Genomic DNA, 21,274 nt, shown 5'->3' with positions numbered 1-21,274 from the left:
ACACTGATTGGCTGTGGCGAGGAAAACAAAGCCATAGCAGTTGAGTCGTCGCTGACACTTGATTGATCCTGGAAAAAAAAGGATAAGGAAAAAACTGTTTTCAAACTTCTGTGTTAAAGATGTCCCTTGCCGTAAATACAAGTCCCGGTACTTTCTTAGGACAAAATAAAAATAAAAGTGATTTTATAAAAACGTTTCGAAGTAAACGCTTATTAACGCCTAATGCCAGGTAACAGTTTCCATGGCAACATGCTTAAAGGCAACATGGAGTTCCTACAGTGGGATTGTCATGATGTTGCGAGATGGATTGAGTCTTTAGGATTTCCACAATATAAAGTAAGTTAAACCTGACCTGACCTTAGGTGACAACATTGACAAAGTGAAAAAAGAAGCTAGTTAGCCTCCATTGAATCAGTTCACTCCTTAAACTTCTCACTTTATTACGTCTTTCTGTCGCAGGCATGTTTCACGGACAACCTCATAAGTGGAAGAAAGCTTATTTACGTGAATTGCATCTACTTGCCAAGACTGGGAGTCACAGATTTTAAACACATGCAGGTATTAAAAAGAGGCATTAGTTCTAGTTGTTGGCTAGAACTTGCCAAGTAAGTAATATGAGATGCTAAATAAGCAACACCATTTTTATCACCTTGCCCTATTTATATATAAAAAATTTGATGTATGGCTTAATAGAGTCAGGTTATGCATTTAAAAACACAAAGGGTTGGTGACACATCACTTAAAGGGGATCTGTCATGTTAAGTTAACGCTCCATAATTTTATTGTTAGATACTTCGAAAGCATTCGCGGATTACGCAAATTCGTATTTATCTTATACTGCGTATTAGTACAGTCTTTAAGGTCACCCTCTCTCTGAAACAGCCATCTTTCTTCTGAATGGCTGGCACTTGTAAACAAATGGTATGAGCAGCAGGTGGGTAGGGCTGCCTAGCTCGGAAGCCAGATCTGTTTGCCTAAGACTTAAATTTCAGTTTTCTGTTGTCCTATTCTGGTAATCCCTTGGGAATTGTAGCCTCAGTTTACTGGTCCTACCTGACAGGAGTGGCACCTGGTGCGGTCTTCTGCTGCTGTAACCAGTCTGCTTCAAGGTTCAACATGGTGTGCATTTAGAGATGCTCTTCTGCAGCCTATTGTAATGAGTTTGGTATTACTGTTACCTTCATAGCTTCATAGTAGCCTGGCCCTTCTCCTCTGACCTCTTATATCAGCAAAACATTTTCGTCCATATTTTCTCTTTTTTGAACCATTCTCTGGTTGTCCAGGAAAATACCCATTAGATCAGCAGTTTCTGAAAAAGTTAGACCAACCTCTTCTGGCACCAATAACTTCTGCAGGTCATCTTTACCATGTCTATATGCCTAAAATGCATTAAATTGCTGCCACTTAATTGGCTGATTGATTGAGTGTAGATAGTATCAAAGATTGAGACAGCTTCTGAGTCTAAAAAGTGAACTATTTAATGCAATTAATTTTAGATATTTTAATGACCAGCAAATGACTAGTAAAAGGGGGCAGCTTCAACAAAGGTTTTAGTTGTATAGAAGTCTATAGGAAAATAGACTGTAGCAGTTCTTTCCTGATGAGTTTTAGGACTCAGTCCCTTGTTTCAGATCATTTTGAATAAACCATGACATCCAGTTTGTAAAAAAGATTCTGTGTAAAAGTAAGAAAGGAGGATTTTCGAGGAAGTTGCCTGACAAATTGTCAGTGATAAGTTGGTTTCTCAGTCAAACAAATCCCTCTCCAGTCACAGCTGGCTTCAAAACACCAACATGATGAGGCTGAAAATGTTCTAGTTGACATCACAGTGACTGCATCCATCTTTCCTATCATCCAAGGCCTCGGATGGCCATACTGAGAACATCCTGTCGCACTGCCATTGTACAGAGGCAAGAGCAGAAAAAGTCTAGAGCACTCTAAAGGTTCATAGGGATTACTCATACATATATTATCCCCTTTATAAAGGTCAAAACATGGGTAAAGGTGTAATTGATCCCCCTTAAGATGTTGTGGGAGGTTATAAAGGCGTTGTATCTTTCTTTGACGATATAACACATAAAAAGCCAGAAAACAGTGTTAAAAATAACTGTTATAACCACCTTCAGTTGTGTTAGAAGTCTCTGCAGTATGCACTACTGCAAGTTGACTGGAAGCACCAAAAAAAATAACAGCACATGTTTGGCTTTCTTTCTTTTTTTTTCTCAGAGCAGCGCGACATCCAATTAAAGCGTGTGCTGTAAACATCACTGCCAGAAAACACACTCAGATCAGCTCTATCCAATATAGGCTGTTTACAGTTACAGTGACTGTTTTTTCTAATCTGTATTTCTGGGGTCATAACTAAATTGGCTAAATGTGCCATTCAACTCTGCTAAACTCCCAGGAAGCATAAACTGTGGTATGAGTGGTATGGAGAAAAACAGTCTCAGCAAAGAAGCGTGTACACGCTGTTAAGTCATAATTATTTTTTGGTTTAACCTGTAAGTCATTTGATACATCAGTTTTTATGAGTGTAACCCTGTAACCTTTCTCCCTGTTATACAAGATTCTCCTCTCCCTCTCAGTGGGACGACTTTATTAAATAAGGTTAGATAATGTAAACATTAAGCGTGCTTTCTTAAATCCCGCTGTGTACCCCGCAGGTCATCTCTGCATGCGTGCGTGAGCTGCTGGGGATCACAGAGACCCTGTGGAGTCGCAGCATCACTGACCCTCCACGGGACACCGTGAGCCTGTTTTTGGAGAAAAAGAGCCGGAGCGGCGAGCGAGCAGACAGCCTCACATACCAGCGGTTCCTGAGGGACATGCACCGGTGAAAGAAAGAAAGAAAAGCAAAGCAGGAAAGTCTGAATCACAACAGTAAAGGAACGCATCACAAAAAGCCTAAGACATGTCAGTGTCATTTCATATCACCAACTGTGAGCTCATGATGCAAGCTTGACATTAACACTTCCCACCAGCAAAATGCTAACATGTTCTTGATGTGGCTGGTTTAAAAAAAAAAAATCATGCTCACAAGGATGCATTGATTCTGCAAATCTTTTGAGACAATAAAGTCATAGTGTGACATGTTTTCATACATGTACAGTTCGTGCACAAACACACACGTGGTCCAAAAAGCTCATGCCCTTCCAGTTCTGGATAACAGTGAATGCTTAAACCACTTAGGCTATTCATATTGATCTCAAGTGGGTGTGTTGTAACTGGATGGAGTTATTGATCTAGAGTAGAGATCCTCAGGGTAATTCTTTTGGATGACAACAAACACCTATTTCAAAGTGCTGTAAGGCCCTGGGGTGGTATAGGTCATTGTTCTTACAGGAGCAAAAAAAACACCAAAAAAACCCAGCAAGTCCAAGAAAACTACAGTGCTGCTGCACTTGAATACACTTGTGCACATATAGGCTACTTTGCCAACTTGCACAAAAGGCCATAGGATCATTGCATCAGATAGGGATGGGTCCAGCGCCAAGCAGACCCACGGGGGAGCCGGGCCTTTCTCTTTCAGCCAACTCAACACTTTCTTGCCAATAATCTATGTAATACATGCAGCATTGTTCAGCTATAGCCTATTTTTGGCGTTCACCCACTAGAAGCACCTGCAGCAGCAGAGGTTTGATCCAAGAGAATGGATGGATTTTTCAATACCAGTCTTGCTTAAGCCTACGGGCTGCTTGTTGTTGCCTGGCTTTCTTAGCCTTCATGTCCTGCATGTCTGAATCTGCATCAGCATCTCAGCCCCATATTTTTTTCTTCTTCATTTAATCAAATTGAATTCTTAGAGAATATCATAAGCTCAATCTACTCAACGTTCGTGCAGCAGAGTTCAGTCTCCATGAATAAATGATGATGCCTGCCTGTGAGATAGGCTGGGAGGCACTGCATCTGTCTGTGCACACAAATGGTCTCTGTGCAGCTCAGAGCGCACCGATTACCATTCCGAGCACAACACCTCTGGTCAGAAATGGAGCCGGGTCGGTGGTTGACAGTAGTCCGGGGGCAGTAAGGGGGGGAAGGGGAAGGGGAGGGGATATATTACGGCAGCAACCCTTCAGTCAATCTGGATTAACTCACACTGAACCCTGCGTCGCCAGCGAAAGCCCGTGAAAGCGATACGAACATCTGGCCGGATTGAGCACAGTAGCGGCAGCAGCAGCGGAAGCAGCAGTCGCTCACAGCGCTGCTGTAGATGTTAAAGCTGCCCGTCGCTACAAAGCTACAGAGGCGTTTTCTCTTCTGGAGCTGCATCCAGGCGGATGCGCAGTAGAGACGATCCCTATACAGCTGCAGCTTCAGAGCCACGCCGGGACCCTTCAGCTTGTGTGTGGGTTTTTTTCCTGTTTGTTTGGGGGGTTGCCTGTTGTCTAGTCCTTTTTTTCGATAGGGGGAATTAGAGTAACATTTTACCGCTCACACAGGATCGCAAAGGAGCCGTCCTTTATCTGCTGGTTATGGATTTCTTGAAGGGCATCGCTGGTTTCGCAGGCCGTCACATGCTGTAGGAACCAAGACGCGTGTTTCGGGACACCTGAATTATCTCCAGGCAGCACATTTCTTTTTTAAGGCAAGCCACTCTCGGTATGCCGCCAGCCCCCTTGGGAGGAAATAAGCTCAAACCCACCCTCCTGTGACTTGGCTCCATGTTTCAGCTACAAGGTAAAATAATAAAAATCAGTATTTTACAGGCTGCCTTTGGTGTGAATTGGAGCGTGTGAACTCTTTTGCGGAGTCTGTCTTTCAAGAAGCGAAATATTGACTTGAAGTAGTTCTCTTAGGACCCGTCTGAATGCGCTCAGATTTTCCCTTGTGACATGGGTTGTGGCTGTAACCCCACCAGCCCAGGACCTGTACCGCAAGGTCAAAAAAAATCTCACACGCCAAGGACCTTTTTTTTAAAATTTATTTTTAGTATCCATTTGTATGTGTTTGGTGCTGCTTTTTTCCTCCCCCCTGATATAGGTGAAACTGAGAATAATGGCCGTGGTGGCTGTGATTCATGTGCAGGAAAAGGCTGATTTATTGCATGTGTTTTGTGTTTTCTTGTGTGTTTTAGAGAGATTTGTCTCTGGTGTGTTCTGGTCAAACCCATAACTGATATGCAAATTCCTCATCAGTAATTAAGCTGTGATAAAGTCTAAATGAGCCTAAACTGATAACAGGATCCTAAGTCTGTGGGATGAGGAGGAGGTGGAATGGGGTAAATGGTCCTAGTGATTTTTTTTATTTTTATAAAGGATGAGGTATAATGGTCCTGTCTGAGGAGTGTTAGTTATCACGTATCTTATTATTCATGAGTGCCCGAGGCATGATTGTAACTGCTACACCAGTGAAACAAGGCGCACGCCTCATTTTGCTGCTTCTATTTGCTCTCTGTGCTCTGTGAATGCACTCAAATGTTGGTGCTTATGTGCTGCTTCCTTTCACTGACGGAGGAGGAGTGATGTGTGGCTCCTCAGCACCCGGGCTTTTCTGCAGACCAGCTCCACACTCGCTGACCCAAATTTGTCTCCCCACAAATTAGGTTTTGTGTAGCTTTTTTCCCCCACTGGAGAAGTGCTTGCATCCAGATCTGAAACTGAGATATGGCTCACACAAACTTGCACACCTGCTTCACATGTGTAGTATGTGAGAGATGCCTTATGGTTACACAACTTAATAAGGTAAAGGAGATTTATGCATTATTAAGCTTTTTTTTAAAAAGAAAAAAGAAAAAAAAAGACAATTTGGCTAGTGCTGCTACATGAGGTAGAAATCCAGTATCCTGGGGGTCTTTGAAAGAAGGAAAATGAGTCAGAAGGTGCGGAGATCTCATTATGGCTGATGGCTGCCCCCCTTCCCCTCACACACATGTAAATGATAACATGAGGGAGTCGTGCTGTCACCAATAGAAGTGTTTTTGCACTTCCTTTACCCGAAATTCACTTTGGAACTGACAGATGTGAGTATCTGCACACCTGCTGGTATGTATCATGCAGAATATTCAACTTGAGGAGGCCACATTGATATTCAGACTTAGTGTTTGAGGATTCTGTGTTCCCTTTCTACCAGAAGACAATCCCAGGTCATAAGCCCATCACTTCAGGGCACGTCGCAACGGTGCAAGAATTAAGATCACAAATCGGTGATCAGAATTTAAAATCTGTCACCTGCTTCAGTGAAATGCTCAAAGAAGAATATGCAAAGTGCTTATACGCCCCCGGTCACGAGGTGTCTAGTGTATCAAGGTGAATTTCTTGTGATGAAGGGGGAAAAATTACAAGAAGGCGATGTAAATGCTGATGAACTGCACTTCTGTTGATGCAGCTGGGTCTGCTTAGTATGCCGTCCGTCTGGCACGCATGTGGATGGGTAGACATGCACTCACGGGCTGAGAAATCATTTAATCTGCATCAGATTTCCCCATCAAGTCATTTTGGCTTTTATTACGTGCAAGACTGGGAAAAAAAATCCAATTCAATCCAGAATTAGCTGAGTGCACAATCTCCTCATCAGAAATGCTACAGTGGGTCTGCTCTGGCCTTCGAGCAAAAGAGTTGTCAAGGTCCTTTTCCTTCGGAGAGGACTCTTTGTTCTAAATAATATTAGGTTATCTGAAGAAGAAAAAAAAATCAGCCACTGATTACATCTCACCCTAAAACTGACGTTTGCGGTGTTGCCATGGCATCAAGGCTGTCACCCAAAGAGCTATCACGTTCTAACATTTGCAGACTCTGTAAGAAGAAAAAAGAAAAACAAAAGGAAGCCAGGGTGTCACAGCACATGGCCACATTCACATGTGTTAGTGAGTTGGATGGTGCTTCACAGCATCGATGTTTGGTCTGCTGCTCTTACCTACACAAGCGTTTACCCGACAACATAGAATTTCTACCAGCTCAGTCAAAATATGATCCACTTCAGCAGATGCTGCGGCTCCATTTGCTCTCATAAAAGCAGGCAGGATGAGGAGCTGTTTCACTGTTTTGTCGATACCGTTTTACCGTCACGTTGCAGCATCAGTTTACCTCCTTGACACAACGCAGCTTATATATATATATATATTTGGCAGTGTAGCAAATGTCCGGCCTCTCCACCCTCCACCACCTCCCACCGGCCAACTCAGGTGAGACGCAAACCGAGATGCCACCGCTGCCGTTGTGCCGACCTGCGTGGAGATGCTGGCAGACTTCATCTCATTATCTTCCCCTCCTCGCAGGGATGCTTTCCCTGATTTCCTGCCCAGACGCGGATTGCAGAGGCTTTCTCACATGAGCTCCAGCATAAGTTAGACCATCTGAAAACATATCCCCCATGACCTCACCGGCCGGATTGGCATGCAGCATGCTGCATAAGGTTTTTCTTGGCCAATGCTACCCCAGGGAGGCTATAGATACCCTCTCCTACTGGTAACTGCTACTGCTGCTGCTGCTGCTGCACATGAATGTGTCTCTGTAGCTGGGGATGAGGAAGGGGGGTTGTGATCTGGCTCTATTAGGCACAAATCCCCACCCACTGGTGTGTATGCTTATGTGTGGGAGTGTGCTGTCAGTCTGTTCTTTTCTCCGAGGGTGAAAAGACCTGCTCGGAGGTAGTAAACGAACACTTGATTGACTAAGAAGGAGATTATGGTTAATGCATCACTAGATTATCTGTTTTCTTGTTTATTTGTGGCCCTCCCAAGTCGCTCCACTATAATGAACAGGCCGACCTAGTGGATAATGATTTTCAGTGAGGTTTTGGGGGGGAGGTTGACATTTGAAGATGAAGTGTGTGATTGATGAATACATTGATTGATCATCTACTTATTTGTTCATGTACCTGATGAGTGCAACCTGTTATGCAAATCTCTGTGGAAGACCAGTAATTAAATGCAAATTGAGGAGACAGTAAGAGATATTTCCTGGCCCATCTAAGCAGCGAGCGGCTGTCCTTTTGTCCTCACAGAACAAATTTTGTAGAGATTACTGTTGCAACCATTCTCTTCACGTTTGGCTGAGTTTTCAGCCATGAAAAAAAAAATAGAAAGAAGAAGCCTCATCTCCACAGAGTGAATCAATATCGTGTCTTCAGCGCCATTCGAGTCTGGAAGTAGCAGGTCCTCTCTGCCTCATTGCACAACCAGAGGCCGTACCATTCAGAGTCAGAGCAGAAGGTGGTTGGCACACCAACGTGAACACACTTAGGCAGGCTGTCCTCTCACGCTTGTGCGCGCACATAAAAAGTAGATAGTTTGCACGCATACTTGGAAAGCACTACACACGGCTTTGCAGCACTGCTTCACGGTGAAGTCATCTGCTCTCTTTAAAGAGAGTCATGACAACATTAAATAATGATCCCACGGTCCATTTCTCGCCAGCTCAGATCGGTGCACCGCGGCTCCCCGCACACATCTTGTGGGATTTGGTAACGTTGTCCCGTGTAAAAATGGGTCAGAAAAAGACATTTATTCTCCGCTGCTTCATCAGCAGCGTTCATGAAAATGTCATACCCAGCGTGCTCTCTCTCTCTCTCTGTCTCCAACAATATCATTCCTCCCCTTCCTATTATGGCCCATTTTAAAAGGAATGGTTCCTGCCTCCTCGTTAGGGCTGTAATACGTTTTACCCAGCTGTCAGCGAATGGCACCGCATGCCCTCGCATGGCAGGGTATCACACCTGTCCTGTCTGCTGTTTTCTTTACTCTATGATATTTTCTTCATTCTCACTCTGTCAAGGTTATTACACCGGGAGTTGTGTGTCACCGCTCCAGTGCAACAGAATCTTTTGAAACATGAAGGCACTGGATTTTTTTTAACTGTTTTTTTTTCTTCTGCACACTCTTAGAGTCCCAACACGGACAATAGAGGCATTACCGGCAAACCACAGGAAGCTGTAATCATAAATCAGCCGTTCTTGTCTGTATTTAAAGGTCGGCCTTTGGATTTTCACCCAGGTTGTGGGATTGGATCTCCTGTTCTCTGTGTTTGATTTGATTGGTGTCCTTTTCTGTGTGCTGTAATTGGACACCCAGAGGGCTGAATATTGCATGTTCAACCAAAAAAAGGAGAAAGAAAAAGAGTAAATATAATCTCGACTTCTGTCACTCTTGCTCTGGTACATCTGATCTCCAAAGTCTTACTTTTATGAGATGCTATATCCCTGACAATGTCTCAGGATGCATTAAATGGATCCCTCCTTATTCCCCCCACATCTCAGCTGTGTCATAAGTAAGAGCAGCATCAGGGAGAGAAGAGAGAAAATCAATAACAAGGCATAGCACATCTTCGCTGAGGCACAGGGCCCAATCATCCCTTCCTATTGGCGATATGATCCTGGGAGATATCAGGATAATTCTGATGAGACCCTGGACTGCCAGTCTAGACTTTCATTCTTCTGTACACAAACATAAAAGGACTGGCATGATCATATATTCAAAAAAAGTATGATCAGAGGAGTAGGGGCTTAGAAGGAGAGCTGTCACAAAAACCTTACAAGACTACCAGGGATGTTTCACTCTCAAGTCGGCAGGTGACTAATTAGTTTCATGTCTAATGGTGCAGCATTTATTGTTTGTTCAGGCATCGATTTGCTTAGCTTCTTGCTCAGACTTTGCGCTATAAAAACGAGAGCTGTGAGCTGACAGTAATAGTGTTTGCAGCCTAGTGGAAAATCTTTAACTTTGCAGAGCAGAATCGCCCATTTTTCTTTCCTTTTTTAAATGTGACTTTGCCCAGCTTGAATTATAGATCTCAGGGTTTGCACTTGTTGCCATTTTCACAAACAGCTTGATCATCTCTGTCTCTCATTGGTTTATTTTTTAGGCGCATCAACCTGATGACAAGCCAAATGGAGTCTCTCCTGGTGTATCTGATCATCCTCGGTGTGGCTGTGAAGGCCCACAAAGTTCAAATCTGTCCCAAACGCTGCGTCTGCCAGGTGCTTAACCCTAATTTGGCCACACTGTGTGACAAAAAGGGGCTTCTGTTTGTGCCCCCTAACATTGACAGGCACACGGTGGAGATGCGTCTTGGGGATAACTTTGTAACCAACATCAAACGCAAAGACTTTGCAAACATGACCAAGCTGGTGGATCTGACTCTGTCTCGGAACACTATTGGCTCCATCGCGCCTCACGCGTTCAGAGATCTGGAGAACCTACGAGCTCTTCACCTCGACAGCAACCGGCTTACCCGCATCAACAACGACACCTTCAGCGGCATGTCCAAGCTGCACCACCTCATCCTCAACAACAACCAGCTCACCCACATCCAAAGCGGGGCCTTTAATGACCTGACAGCACTGGAGGAGCTGGACCTGTCTTACAACAACTTGGAAAGCGCCCCCTGGGTGGCCATTCAGAGGATGTCCAATCTCCATACGCTCAATTTGGATCACAACATGCTCAGCTACATCCCAGAGGGCACCTTCTCTGGGTTGCAGAAGCTTAAGCGATTGGATGTGACCTCCAACAAGCTCCAGAAGCTTCCTCCTGATCCTATTTTCCAGAGAGCTGGGGTCCTGGCAACATCTGGGAAAATGGGGCCTACATCGTTCGCACTGAGCTTTGGGGGCAACCCACTGAGGTGTAACTGTGAGCTTCTTTGGCTGCGGAGGTTGCAGAGGGAGGATGATCTGGAGACCTGTGCTTCACCGCAACACCTCGCCGGACGCTATTTCTGGACTGTTTCGGAAGAGGAGTTCCTGTGCGAGCCTCCTCTCATCACCAGGTATTCTCAGGTACGTCTTCGAGTTAAGCTGTGGACCGTTAAGACGCAATATTCTGTACTGCTTCACTCTGAGCCACACATTGGATTTTGCCTTAGTTAATCCAAGGTTGCACTATTTGCTGCCTTTGACTGTCACACCAAATATTAGCTTTGTGATTCAGAGAACTCTTACAAGAGTTGTGGGACTCATCTGGGCCACTCAGCTCGCAAATCATAAAAAATAAAGTGCTTGAAAAATGAAATCAAACTGCAGCACCTGATGGTGTTTTTAGAGGAGTTCTTTGGTCAGATTTTCAGTTTTAATAAAGCTATTTGCAGTTTAGCGATGGAACCGCAGTGCAGCTCTCAATACACAGTGGAAGCTCAGACTGATTCTATCCTTGCATCCAAACAAAATTATCTGATCAAATCCTTGCCAAAGAACTACAGATATATCATCTCATTTACATTCAGCAGACCTATTTTGCATAATTGCAGAGAAAATGAACTTATATTTGGACTCAAGCGTATGAACTGCGATGTACTGTCTCATTGATGATCTTCCTGTTATAATAATGCTAATTCAGTAACGTGACAATGATCAATTGCTGATTACATTCACAGGGAATGAGATTGTGAAACGCAACATCATCAATAACGGCATTAATAATAATATCTAAGCCACACCGTGCAGCACAAAAGTACTTCTGTGTGTAATTTGTGTTTTTCAGTTTTGATCAGGGTCGTTATCTAATTGGTGTTAAAAGAAGCTCTCGCTCTGATTGCCTGTTCCTCCCTTTGCCTCAGGAGCTGCGAGCTTTGGAGGGTCAGAGTGTGACTCTGCGCTGCAAGGCTAGGGGCGACCCTGACCCCATTATCCACTGGATTGCACCTGATGGACGCCTTATGTCCAACTCCTCCAGGGCTGTAGTCCACACCGACGGCACGCTGGACATCCTAATCAGCACTGTCAAGGACTCCGGTCTGTTTACACTGCACTGACTGGGCTTTTATGTTGTTGACGGAGCGGAATTAGTTGTTTGCTTGCACATAAGCATGGAAGGCTGTAGTATTTACCTACACCGGGTGATAAAGTTTTGAGTGTGGAGACGTGCCTGTGTGCTGATTCCTGGCAAAGTTCCTGTCACATGCATCTGTTTGCAAAGAAATGTGTTTTGACACTTTTACTTGTTAACAATTAACATTTTAGATACCTGAAATTTTCCAGAAACAGTGTCTAGCATCTTGAAACACATTCGTATTCACTATCGCCAGCAGCCGAAGCTAAAGGTCCTTTTTAAGCTCCTTGTGCCGGTGTAAGTACTGTTTCTGCTTTAGCTTTGAAGGAAGTTGGAGTGACGGGACGTGCTGTGTGACTAGTCTAGATGTAAGTGTTGACTGATCAAACACACAAGCAAAACTATCAAAAGCTACTGCCATTATAAGCTCCAGCTGGTGAAACATTTGGCAGGAAACACAGACCTCCCCATGCTAGCCTTTAAAATGGCACGAAAGCTCAGAGAAGTGAACTGATAGTGGAGTCCAGGCTGTATTGAGCTTATGTGCAACACAAGATACATGATGTGATTTGGACTCATCAAAGCGAAATGTTAAAAAATCTTCACTAGCAATGTTCATCAGTTTGATACGAGGTGTCGACCACAGTGAAGCTATGTGGACAGAACGTGCAGAGACCGAAACAGGATTAGAAAGAAAAATAAAAGACCACAGCAAGAGGTGATGCTGTATTACCAGCTGCTGGCTGACTATTACATCATTTTAGAGTTTCTGTTAGTGCTGCTTAGGTAAAAAACTTGGAATTTGATATCTAGTTGCTCAGGACTTCCACAGTGGGTACTTATCCCGAGGTAGTCCTTAGAATGATTCAAAGCAGAAGCTTTTCAAGTACAACACTAGAAAGATTAGATATTTTGTATTAATTAGTCCATAAGGGCTGGAAGGCTGAGCTTGTTTTCCTTTGGAGAGAGCTAGGTGATGTTTTTCCAATGTTTCCAGTCTGAAGCCAGAAGTGACCATAAATAAGAGGGGAGGGGGGTGCTAAGTAAAAGCTACTGTTGAAAGAACAGACTGGATGGGTGTTTTGCACAGATCGCATATCTGGTAATTAGTGCTAAGTAACATTAAAATGAAATACCAGAATTTGACTCGCAGAGCACAGACTTCTTGGACGATCTGTTAGTCCAATTAGGCACACAGAAAGCACTTTTATTTGTCAGATATTTGCATTAAGAGTGCAGTGAAAAGCACCAACACCATAAACATCAAGTCTGGTCCAGTTCACTCATTTAAATTGTTTACGGTGAAGCCTCGTAGAGAGCTACTGGCTATATCCGCCTGTCTTGGCAACCATCTGTCCGCACAGACTGACCCCTAAAAATGCACAATTTGAAAACTGCACAGTTGTCATGAATGGGGAAATCAGCTAGAAGGACTGAAACTGTTTTTGTAACCTTTGTTTTTTTTTAAAAATTCAATTTATTTGATGTGTTTTTGCTGGAAATAGTCGCATTTCAGCATGGGAGTTTATCACTGACTAGCCTTTTGGAGTCAGCCTCAGGGGACCATTTGAAAAACTGCAGTTTTTGCCTCGTATCCAAAGAAATTTTCACACAAAGTCAGTAAAAACAAATGTAGTCAAGCATAAATTTGTACAGGATGGAAAGAACGGACAAAAAAGCAGGTGAAAAATAGCCCACTACCTCCATTTCAGTTCATTTCAGTTTATTCTGGTGTTATAATTCACATCAGCAGAGCCAGAGGATCCTCTAAGGTCAGAGTAATGTATAATTCAGAAACACAGAGAGTATGCATGGCTCTGTGCTTTGTTTGTGACCACTCTGATTTGTCTGCACAACCGTTACACCAAGCAGACGAGGAAGTTGTACAATGATCACAGTGCACAAGAGAATATACAGTACTGTGCAAATGTCTTGAGCCACTCCTCATTTCGTTATATTTGGTTAGGAAAATTGGAAACAGGTGCAGTGACTTAGTGAAGCAAGTGTAATTATATATGGAAATACAGACTATGAGGAACTAATAGAGTTTGTACAATTGTAACAAAGTTGAAAGTCAATGTTTGATATGGTCACCTTTATTCTTCAACACAGCCTGAACTCTCTTAGGCGACTTCTTGTCATTTCTTCAAGTAGTCTTCATGAATAGTTCTCTGGGCTTCTTGAAGGACATTCAAAGCTCTTCTTTGGATGTTTTTTCCCTTTTATTCTGTTCTCTGTCAAGATTATCTCACACTGCTTCAGTAATGTTGAGGTCCTTGCTCCAGAGAGGTCAATCCATGACTGATAGTGTTCTATTGTGTGTATTTTTCTGTTTAGCTATGCTTTTACTGCACCGGCTCATGTATTGCATGATGGATCAAAATGTTAGGGTACCTTTCTGCATTTATATATCCACACATGTTTAGAAGATCCACAAAAGTGGCTAAATGCAGAGCCTCCACCATGTTTTAGAGATGTTTTATAGATGGCTGTAGACGGTTACTGTTGTACTTCTCTCCTGACCTCCTCTATATTGTCAAAAATTTGAGCCAAATTTTTCAAATTTGGATTTGGCACTCCATAAGACCTGTTGCCACTGACTTTCAGTCCGGTTCTTGTGTAATTTGGCATACCTCAGACTTTTCTCCCTGTTTCCCTTCCTTAAGAAGGGCTTATTGACAGTCACATTTCCACTGAAGTGTATCAGAAATGGCTTGGACAGTAAATGGATTAGCTGAACATCCAGATGCATCTAACAGGTCTTTGCTGATTTTTTTCCTGTTATTTCTTAAGGTTATGACTTTCAGAAACTGTTCATCTTCTGTAGATGTTGTTGTTGCACAATTAAGTATCATCTTTGGCATTTTCTGATAGATTCAACGGAAGAAATTGGAACTAATAATATATATAATTGGTTCTTTGCCAAGCTCTCTATTACACATTTCTGACCCACGGGGCTTATTTGTACATTGTGATGAATTTAAGGCAGGAGAAAGTTAATCTGTTTGGTTTTTGTTTCAGGTTCCTTTACCTGTGTGGCTTCCAACCCAGCTGGAGAGGCCCACAGTGCAGTAAAGCTGGTCATTACCAAACTCCCTCACATCACCAATAACACAGTCGAGGAGCAGGAGCGTGACCCCGGCTCATCAGATATCGCCACAGTGACCAAGACGGGGGCAGAGGCAGGAGGGGTGCCTCTGGGGAATGCAAAGACGAGCCAGGAGAAGAAAGTAGTAATTGCTGAGGCCACCTCGACCTCAGCTCTGGTCAGGTTCAACTTCCACAGGAGTATTCCTGGAATCCGCATGTTTCAGATCCAATATAATGGGACGTACGATGATTCATTGGTATACAGGTGAGCAGATGTGAAGAAGAAAAAGCTCCTTTTCTTACTGCCCAACAAACTTTAAAGCTGAATGTAAGCATATGTATGCGTTCCACGGCCCTTGTTTTACCTTCACGGTGTTCTTTGAATCTCTAAATCACTTTGGATGTTTAGTCATTAAGAAATGGACCTGGCTGTCAACGCGATTATTTGTGGCGTCTATTAATCCTATCAGGAAGATAGACTAATGCGCTGTATCTGACTTCTCATTCTTCGACTCGTAATCTCCCCTTGCTGGAGTGTGTCATTTACGACGTGCAGAAGCTTGATAATGCTTAATCAACAAAATCAAAACAGAATGTCAGCACTAAGCTGAGGACTCATAGGAAGATGAAAGACTAGTCTTCCACAGTTTTTACAAAAAAGCATCAGAGGCTTCACACATGCCCATCTGAGGAACTGGCGTACACAGGATACTTTCATCTCTGCACCCTTTCACCGCATATTTTGTGCTAATCACTGTGATATGATAGGATCATTTCGCAAGATACCCCACTGCCCCCCACCACCACCCTTTTTTTTTCTCCCTAAATGAACTTCAAAGTCAGTAACACATATGGTGTTTCAGCCGCGGCCACAGAATTAAAGAGACATTAAAGAGTTGTGTCCCGTCCTGTAATCTTGATGTTGTGAACAAACGGGGGATCCGCGTGTCCCCAGCTACCGAAGCAACCTTTTATCTGTAATGATGTTTGAGAGAATAAATCAAATGTCACAAAAGATTACGCCTAGACAGATCGTAAATAGCCCCCTGAGAGATAAATGATTGTCATGTCATTTTTATCCCTACAAAACAATAAGGCTGATAATCTGATTTGCTCTGTCTCCTTTCATTCAGCCTTCTCTAATCTAAAGTATGTCGGAACAGTCACAAAGCCTTTTCTTCTTCTTCTTCTTCTTCTTCTTCTTCTTCTTCTTCTTCTTTTTTTTACAGGATGATACCCCCGACCAGTAAGAGCATCTTAGTAAACAACCTGGCGGCTGGTACGCACTACGACTTGTGCGTGTTGGCCATCTATGACGACCAGGTGACCTCGCTGACCGCCACCAGGGTGATTGGTTGCATCCACTTTACCACTGAGCCGCAGTACCTGAGATGCCATTTCATGCAGTCCCAGTTTCTCGGTGGTACCATTGTGGTTATCATCGGAGGGATTATCGTGGCGTCTGTGCTCGCTTTTATCATCTTCCTCATTGTGCGTTATCGGGTGTGTAACCAAGGGGATACAGATAAGGTCAGTGAGCGACGATTCCTTGCATTTTGTTCTTTTAATCCTTATTAGTTCTGTCTGTATTGAAATGTGTGTCTCATAGATTTGCTTTCATTCCTCTCGCTCTTGCCTTCTCCCTGTCTCCTGTCAGGCGCTAGAGATGGGGGATATTAGGTCACTGAGCAGTGATGGACAGCTACAGGGCTGTGGGATTCCCAAGTCCCTCTCTAAGCAGGTTCTGCGGCCAGAGAAGAATGACAAGGACTGCCTCCGTGTCGCCCTGCCTGCCCCGGAGCCAGCCAAGCAGCGACCGCCTGTCGTGGTGGCATCCACGAAACCGTCTGTCCCTGACTGCACGGTCTCTACCTCAGCTGGAAGTCACAGCTGGCACCCAGCCTCCCCGGGCACTCCGAGACCCAAGCATTCGACCGCTCCGACAAAACCCTCTGAGGCTCGCCGAGCCGAAGCAGATGTCGAGCTCGACAACATGAACCGGAATAACTCGTCGGATGTGAAAACGGCCCAAGCCATCACTCTCGCTGTACCGGGCCAGCCCACCAAGTTGACTGCCATCCCCAGGGCTCCGCGGCCCCATCAAGTTGCTCGACAATACATGACTGTTCCCGCAGGAGGGGCGAGGGTGAACCGCAGGCACTCGTTCAACGCAGAGTCGTACGCGGAGCGCTGCTACGTGGCCTACCCAAAAACCGGGGCCAGCCTGCGCTCCAAACGCAGCCTGTCAATGAGCGGAGAGCTGCCGCAGCTCGAGAGCACAACAAACATTCGCCGGGCCAGGGACAAGCTCTCGAGGTCTGAGTGGCTTCTGGAGAGCACTTTATGATTTTGAAGTTTTGCTACCTGCGCGCTCTTGGATTGCTGGATTGGATTTGTGGCCCGTGGTGAGCAGACAGGATTTTATGCCATGGGGTTTTTTTGTTTTGTTTTTTGTGTTGTTGTTTTGGAGCTTTTGTGCTCTTTGTTGAAGGACCTGTAGGCTTCTCTCGTATATCTGGGAGAAGGCAGGCGACACAGGGTTTACGGGAAAAGTTTCACATTTGTTTTCTACCTTATAACCTATCAAAGTCTTCTTTATAACAGAGTTTGATCAAACTTTGATGAAAGGCACAACAATGTATAAATGAAACTTCATGTACAAAACAAAACAAAACATGTTTTAGTTGTGTGAGATACTATATATCTCAGTACAACCGTAAGTGTTCATGTGGTATCGAATGCAGTAGCCTGGACAATACTGTATTATAACAGAAGCATCGCACAGGGGATGGGGTTATTATACTTAACAATCTCATTGCCTGTTACTTAAAGTGATACAATCTCTGTAGACTACACGATTCTTGTCTCCAGCTCTGCAGACAGTGACATGTCTTAATTACTTTGGATGTGGTTTTGGAGAGATTACGAATGTGCGTTACATCCCAGAGGTGTAGGAAACGAATGTAGTAGACTGACAGCCCTCTATCTTTTCATCCCCACCCAGCCCACCCCCAGACACAGCACAATGCAGCATTTCTTTGTGTGTGTGTGTGTGTGTGTGTGTGTGTGTGTGTGTGTGTGTGTGTGTGTGTGTGTGTGTGTGTGTGGCACAAGTCGACTCAGCCTAATACTGCCCTCCGGTTTGAATCGATACATTTTTATCACGTAATTACACGAAGACTCAACTCTGATAGGATTCCTGTCATGACTGATTTGAGCGACGATTGAGCCAACACCCACAGCGTGACAAGGTGCGGGAAGTAATCTGATGTTACGCGTGGATCCAGGGGAATGATTCATTTTCATGTTTTTGCTTTGTTTGTGTCCCCCCCCCCCTAACTTACTGAGGTGATCGTGTCATGCCGATGACAACCATTGTAAATCAAATGAAATGTAAGAGAAACGGTGACTGGGAGGACGTCTGCTCTTGGTTTTTTGCTGTTGTTTCTGTTTGATGTTTACCAGTATAAATAAACCAGTGATTTAAAAACCAAAAACACCACAAAAATAAAAGGAGGGGGTAGATTTATCTCATTTTCAGCTTCTCTGGTTCATCTTCCCCTGAAATTAGAGCCCTGTTTCCGGACAAAATAATAGCTGAATCCCTTAGTTCTCTTCGAGCTCTGCAACTCAAAGTAGTAGTTGGCTCTGAGCCTTTGTATTTGTTCAAAGAGAGGAGGGAAGCGGATGATGAAAAGAGGTCACGTTTGTCACCGGGGACGCCCCTCGCCTGCGTATCTCCTCAGTCATCTGACAGCAGCGCCGTGCCTGTGCCCTCCGACAGCAGCCTCTGCAAAAAAAAAAAGAAAAAAATCCTGCCGCAGGAGAGGTTAAACACAACCTCCGCAGTGGGAACTTGCGCATGACTAATTTCTACAGTTACAGTAACGACTCCGTGATATCAGGACTGACATGAAGTGCATTATCCCCCTTGCAATACGAGCTCTGATTCACGGTGTATTTTGGTGGTTTCATGCTGCCTGATTGATTTTTTTTTCCTTCATACTTGCTATACATGAATGTGCTGGTGTGCCTCTAATAATAAAGCCTTGCGTAGGGAAAACCTGGAAGAAAGAGCCGCACGGAGACTGTGTAAGACATAAGTGAAACGCTATCACCCAAACAAGCTGCATTCAGGCACTGATTTATATATTTTTAAATTATTTCTCGCTCATTACGGGTGATTAAAAATGCTGAGAAGCTTGGCCTGAACCTCGGTTCAGTCTTTGGCGAGAGCCAGAGGTGTGTGTTAATAATAGATGCTTTTCTGGAAAGAGAGAGAGACGAAGAGAAAGGAGGGGAGGCGGTGCAGTGAGGAGAAGATGGAAGGTTTTGTGAAACAAATACGGCGAGGAGGGTTTGGAGGCTGAGAGTCACGGGGGTGACGGTGAAGAAACGGAGAAGAGAGCGAGAGGTGCAGAGAAGAAAGCGAAGCAGCTCGTAGACTGAGAGGGAGACGAGAAAAGAGGAGGAGGAGGGCACGGGGAGCCTGGCGTAAAGGGAGAATGTAGAGCAGAACAGGACGCGGAGTGCGGGAGACAGAGAAGAGAGCATCCTTTGTAAGCCAGCCATGCAGCTTCTGGCTCTTCGATATTCAGCGCACCTCCACAAAGATGGCAAGGGAGGGGACTGTGTGAGGGGGTGGGTGGCGGGGGCTGGATGAAGAAGGGGCAGCAAGGAGGTGAGCCTGGGTGACAGACCTTTGGGTGGTGGAGGTCTGGCAGATATAGGAGCAGTTCGAGCCCTGCGGCCAGAGCACAAACACTTCCTCATTCACAAGACTGCACGCTGCACAGCTCTGGCCCGCTTTGCAAACGCTTATAATGAGTTTCCATGCTCGCGTCTAGCCTGCCTCCTACCCTCAACATCCTCTGACCCCCCAGTCTTAGATCATGCTGACTCACTCCTCTCGAATCTCAAATGCGGGAGTCCTGTCATACTCCCGAACAGCCATCCAAACCCCCTACCATCACCACCAGCCACCAGCATCCTTCACAACTGGAGCTGCCAGCCTGCCAGAAATTATTTCCGCTGTTTCCCCAATAATAAATAAAAAGAAGTGTCTGTATTTGTAACGGTTGTAAATGACTTGTTGGCAAATAATCTGTGAAACATACGTCAGAAACTTCTTTCGTGAATGATATAAAGCTATTTTAAGCCAGAAAGAAAGATTCCTGTCATGAGGTAGAAGCTGCAATCAGATTCTGTCAAAGAGGCTTTTATACATTGTAAATTATGAATGTAAAACTCTCACTGGCGTTAAAAAAAAAATCTTTTTCAAGAGCGAGCCAAGAGTGCAGCAGAAATGACAAAAATATAACACAACACTTCTGTAAAGATATTATAAGTGGCCAAAAGGGACTGGATTGATTAGAATGTGAAACACAGAACATGTACAATAACGCAGAAAGATACTTACAAAATTTCTTAACCTTTTGTATCTATTGTGGACTGCAAACTATTTGCCAATATAAGCAAATATATTAGACATAACAAAACACAGAAACATCTGAAATTACTGCTGTTAACTGCTAAATGGGCTTTTCATTCCTCTGCATGAGCACTTAAACCTATACGTAAAACCTCTGATGCCACAGTTGCGCGCGTTTAATGAAGATCATGTGGTGGGCAAGAAGGGAAAAAATGACACTGGGACACTGATGTGTGCAGCTCGAGGTCAAATGTCTCATTTAAAGAGATTGTCGTGTGTGTTTTAACAAAATGAAGAGCCTGTTGTCGTCGCAGTTAGAGTAATAAGGAAAACTGAGGTCTTTGAACAGGTGTGTTGGTGTCCTTCGCTCTCCGGGCTGCAGCCCGGCGTTTCATTATCTCCGCTCTGCAGGCAGTGTTTTAGTCAAAGTCGCACATCAGACAATTTCTCCCGATGAGCGAGCATCATTCATGGTTGAGCATGTAAAGAGGAGCCCCGGGGGTCAGACAGCGAGCGCAACCAGGACACCGCAGGTATCCATCTGGTGTGGCAAGGTGTAAAATATGCACACGCAGTTCCGAAAAGCATGCATTACTGAGAGGGGCGGATGGGTCCAGAATGAACATCATGGCTCATTAATAGTGAATGTGATTACTGTTTCCGGGAAAACAGCAGTCTGGGTGGCTGGTGGTGGTGGTGTTGGGTGGTGGGGGGTAATTGAAGTGGTCGAATCTAAAGACCTATTTGTTTACTCAGCACCAACTGCTACTGTCAAGTCAGAACTCGTGACTGAAGTTTAGAACTAATCCTGCCGAGCTTGTCGCCCTGGAAAGCCTCTCCTCTCCTTCTCTCGCTCTCTGTCGGAATTGGGGGAGGGGGGGAGGGGGGGGTGTAGAGAAGGGTCGGAGTCATTCATTTTTAATTATCTCAGCTTTGAGTCAACTATACCTCAATTACCAACAGGATTTTAACAAAGCCAGGAGAGAGAATGAGAGGGTTTTTCTTCTTCTTCTTCTTCTTCTTTTTTGAAAGCCCGAGTGAAGGTCGCACAC

At 44.4% G+C, this 21,274-nt stretch overlaps 1 protein-coding gene across 4 annotated transcripts; it reads left to right on the top strand.

Moving 5' to 3' along the window:
- Positions 1 to 74: 74 nt before the first annotated feature.
- On the top strand, positions 75 to 18,274 carry lrfn5b (leucine rich repeat and fibronectin type III domain containing 5b). Of its 4 annotated transcripts, XM_005724962.2 has the most exons (8): positions 269 to 336; positions 460 to 558; positions 2,664 to 2,913; positions 9,798 to 10,713; positions 11,490 to 11,664; positions 14,723 to 15,056; positions 16,021 to 16,321; positions 16,449 to 18,274. In XM_005724962.2, coding segments are annotated over exons 3-8 (2,418 nt in total). In that variant the 5' UTR covers positions 269 to 336; positions 460 to 558; positions 2,664 to 2,911; the 3' UTR covers positions 17,139 to 18,274. The 4 variants fall into 4 exon arrangements, with proteins under 4 accessions (XP_005725020.1, XP_005725019.1, XP_005725018.1 ...); XM_005724963.2 differs by lacking the exon at positions 460 to 558 and having other exon boundaries at positions 75 to 336; XM_005724965.2 differs by lacking the exons at positions 269 to 336; positions 460 to 558; positions 2,664 to 2,913 and adding exons at positions 4,315 to 4,345; positions 4,440 to 4,677.
- The last annotated feature ends 3,000 nt before the right edge of the window (positions 18,275 to 21,274 follow it).

This window comes from Pundamilia nyererei, unplaced genomic scaffold (genome assembly GCF_000239375.1).
Source record: "Pundamilia nyererei isolate P.nyererei 1_Seehausen unplaced genomic scaffold, PunNye1.0 scaffold00013, whole genome shotgun sequence".
NCBI lineage: Eukaryota > Metazoa > Chordata > Actinopteri > Cichliformes > Cichlidae > Pundamilia > Pundamilia nyererei.
The sequence above is the reverse complement of the archived record's forward strand: the minus strand, read 5'-3'. Positions and strand labels throughout refer to the sequence as shown.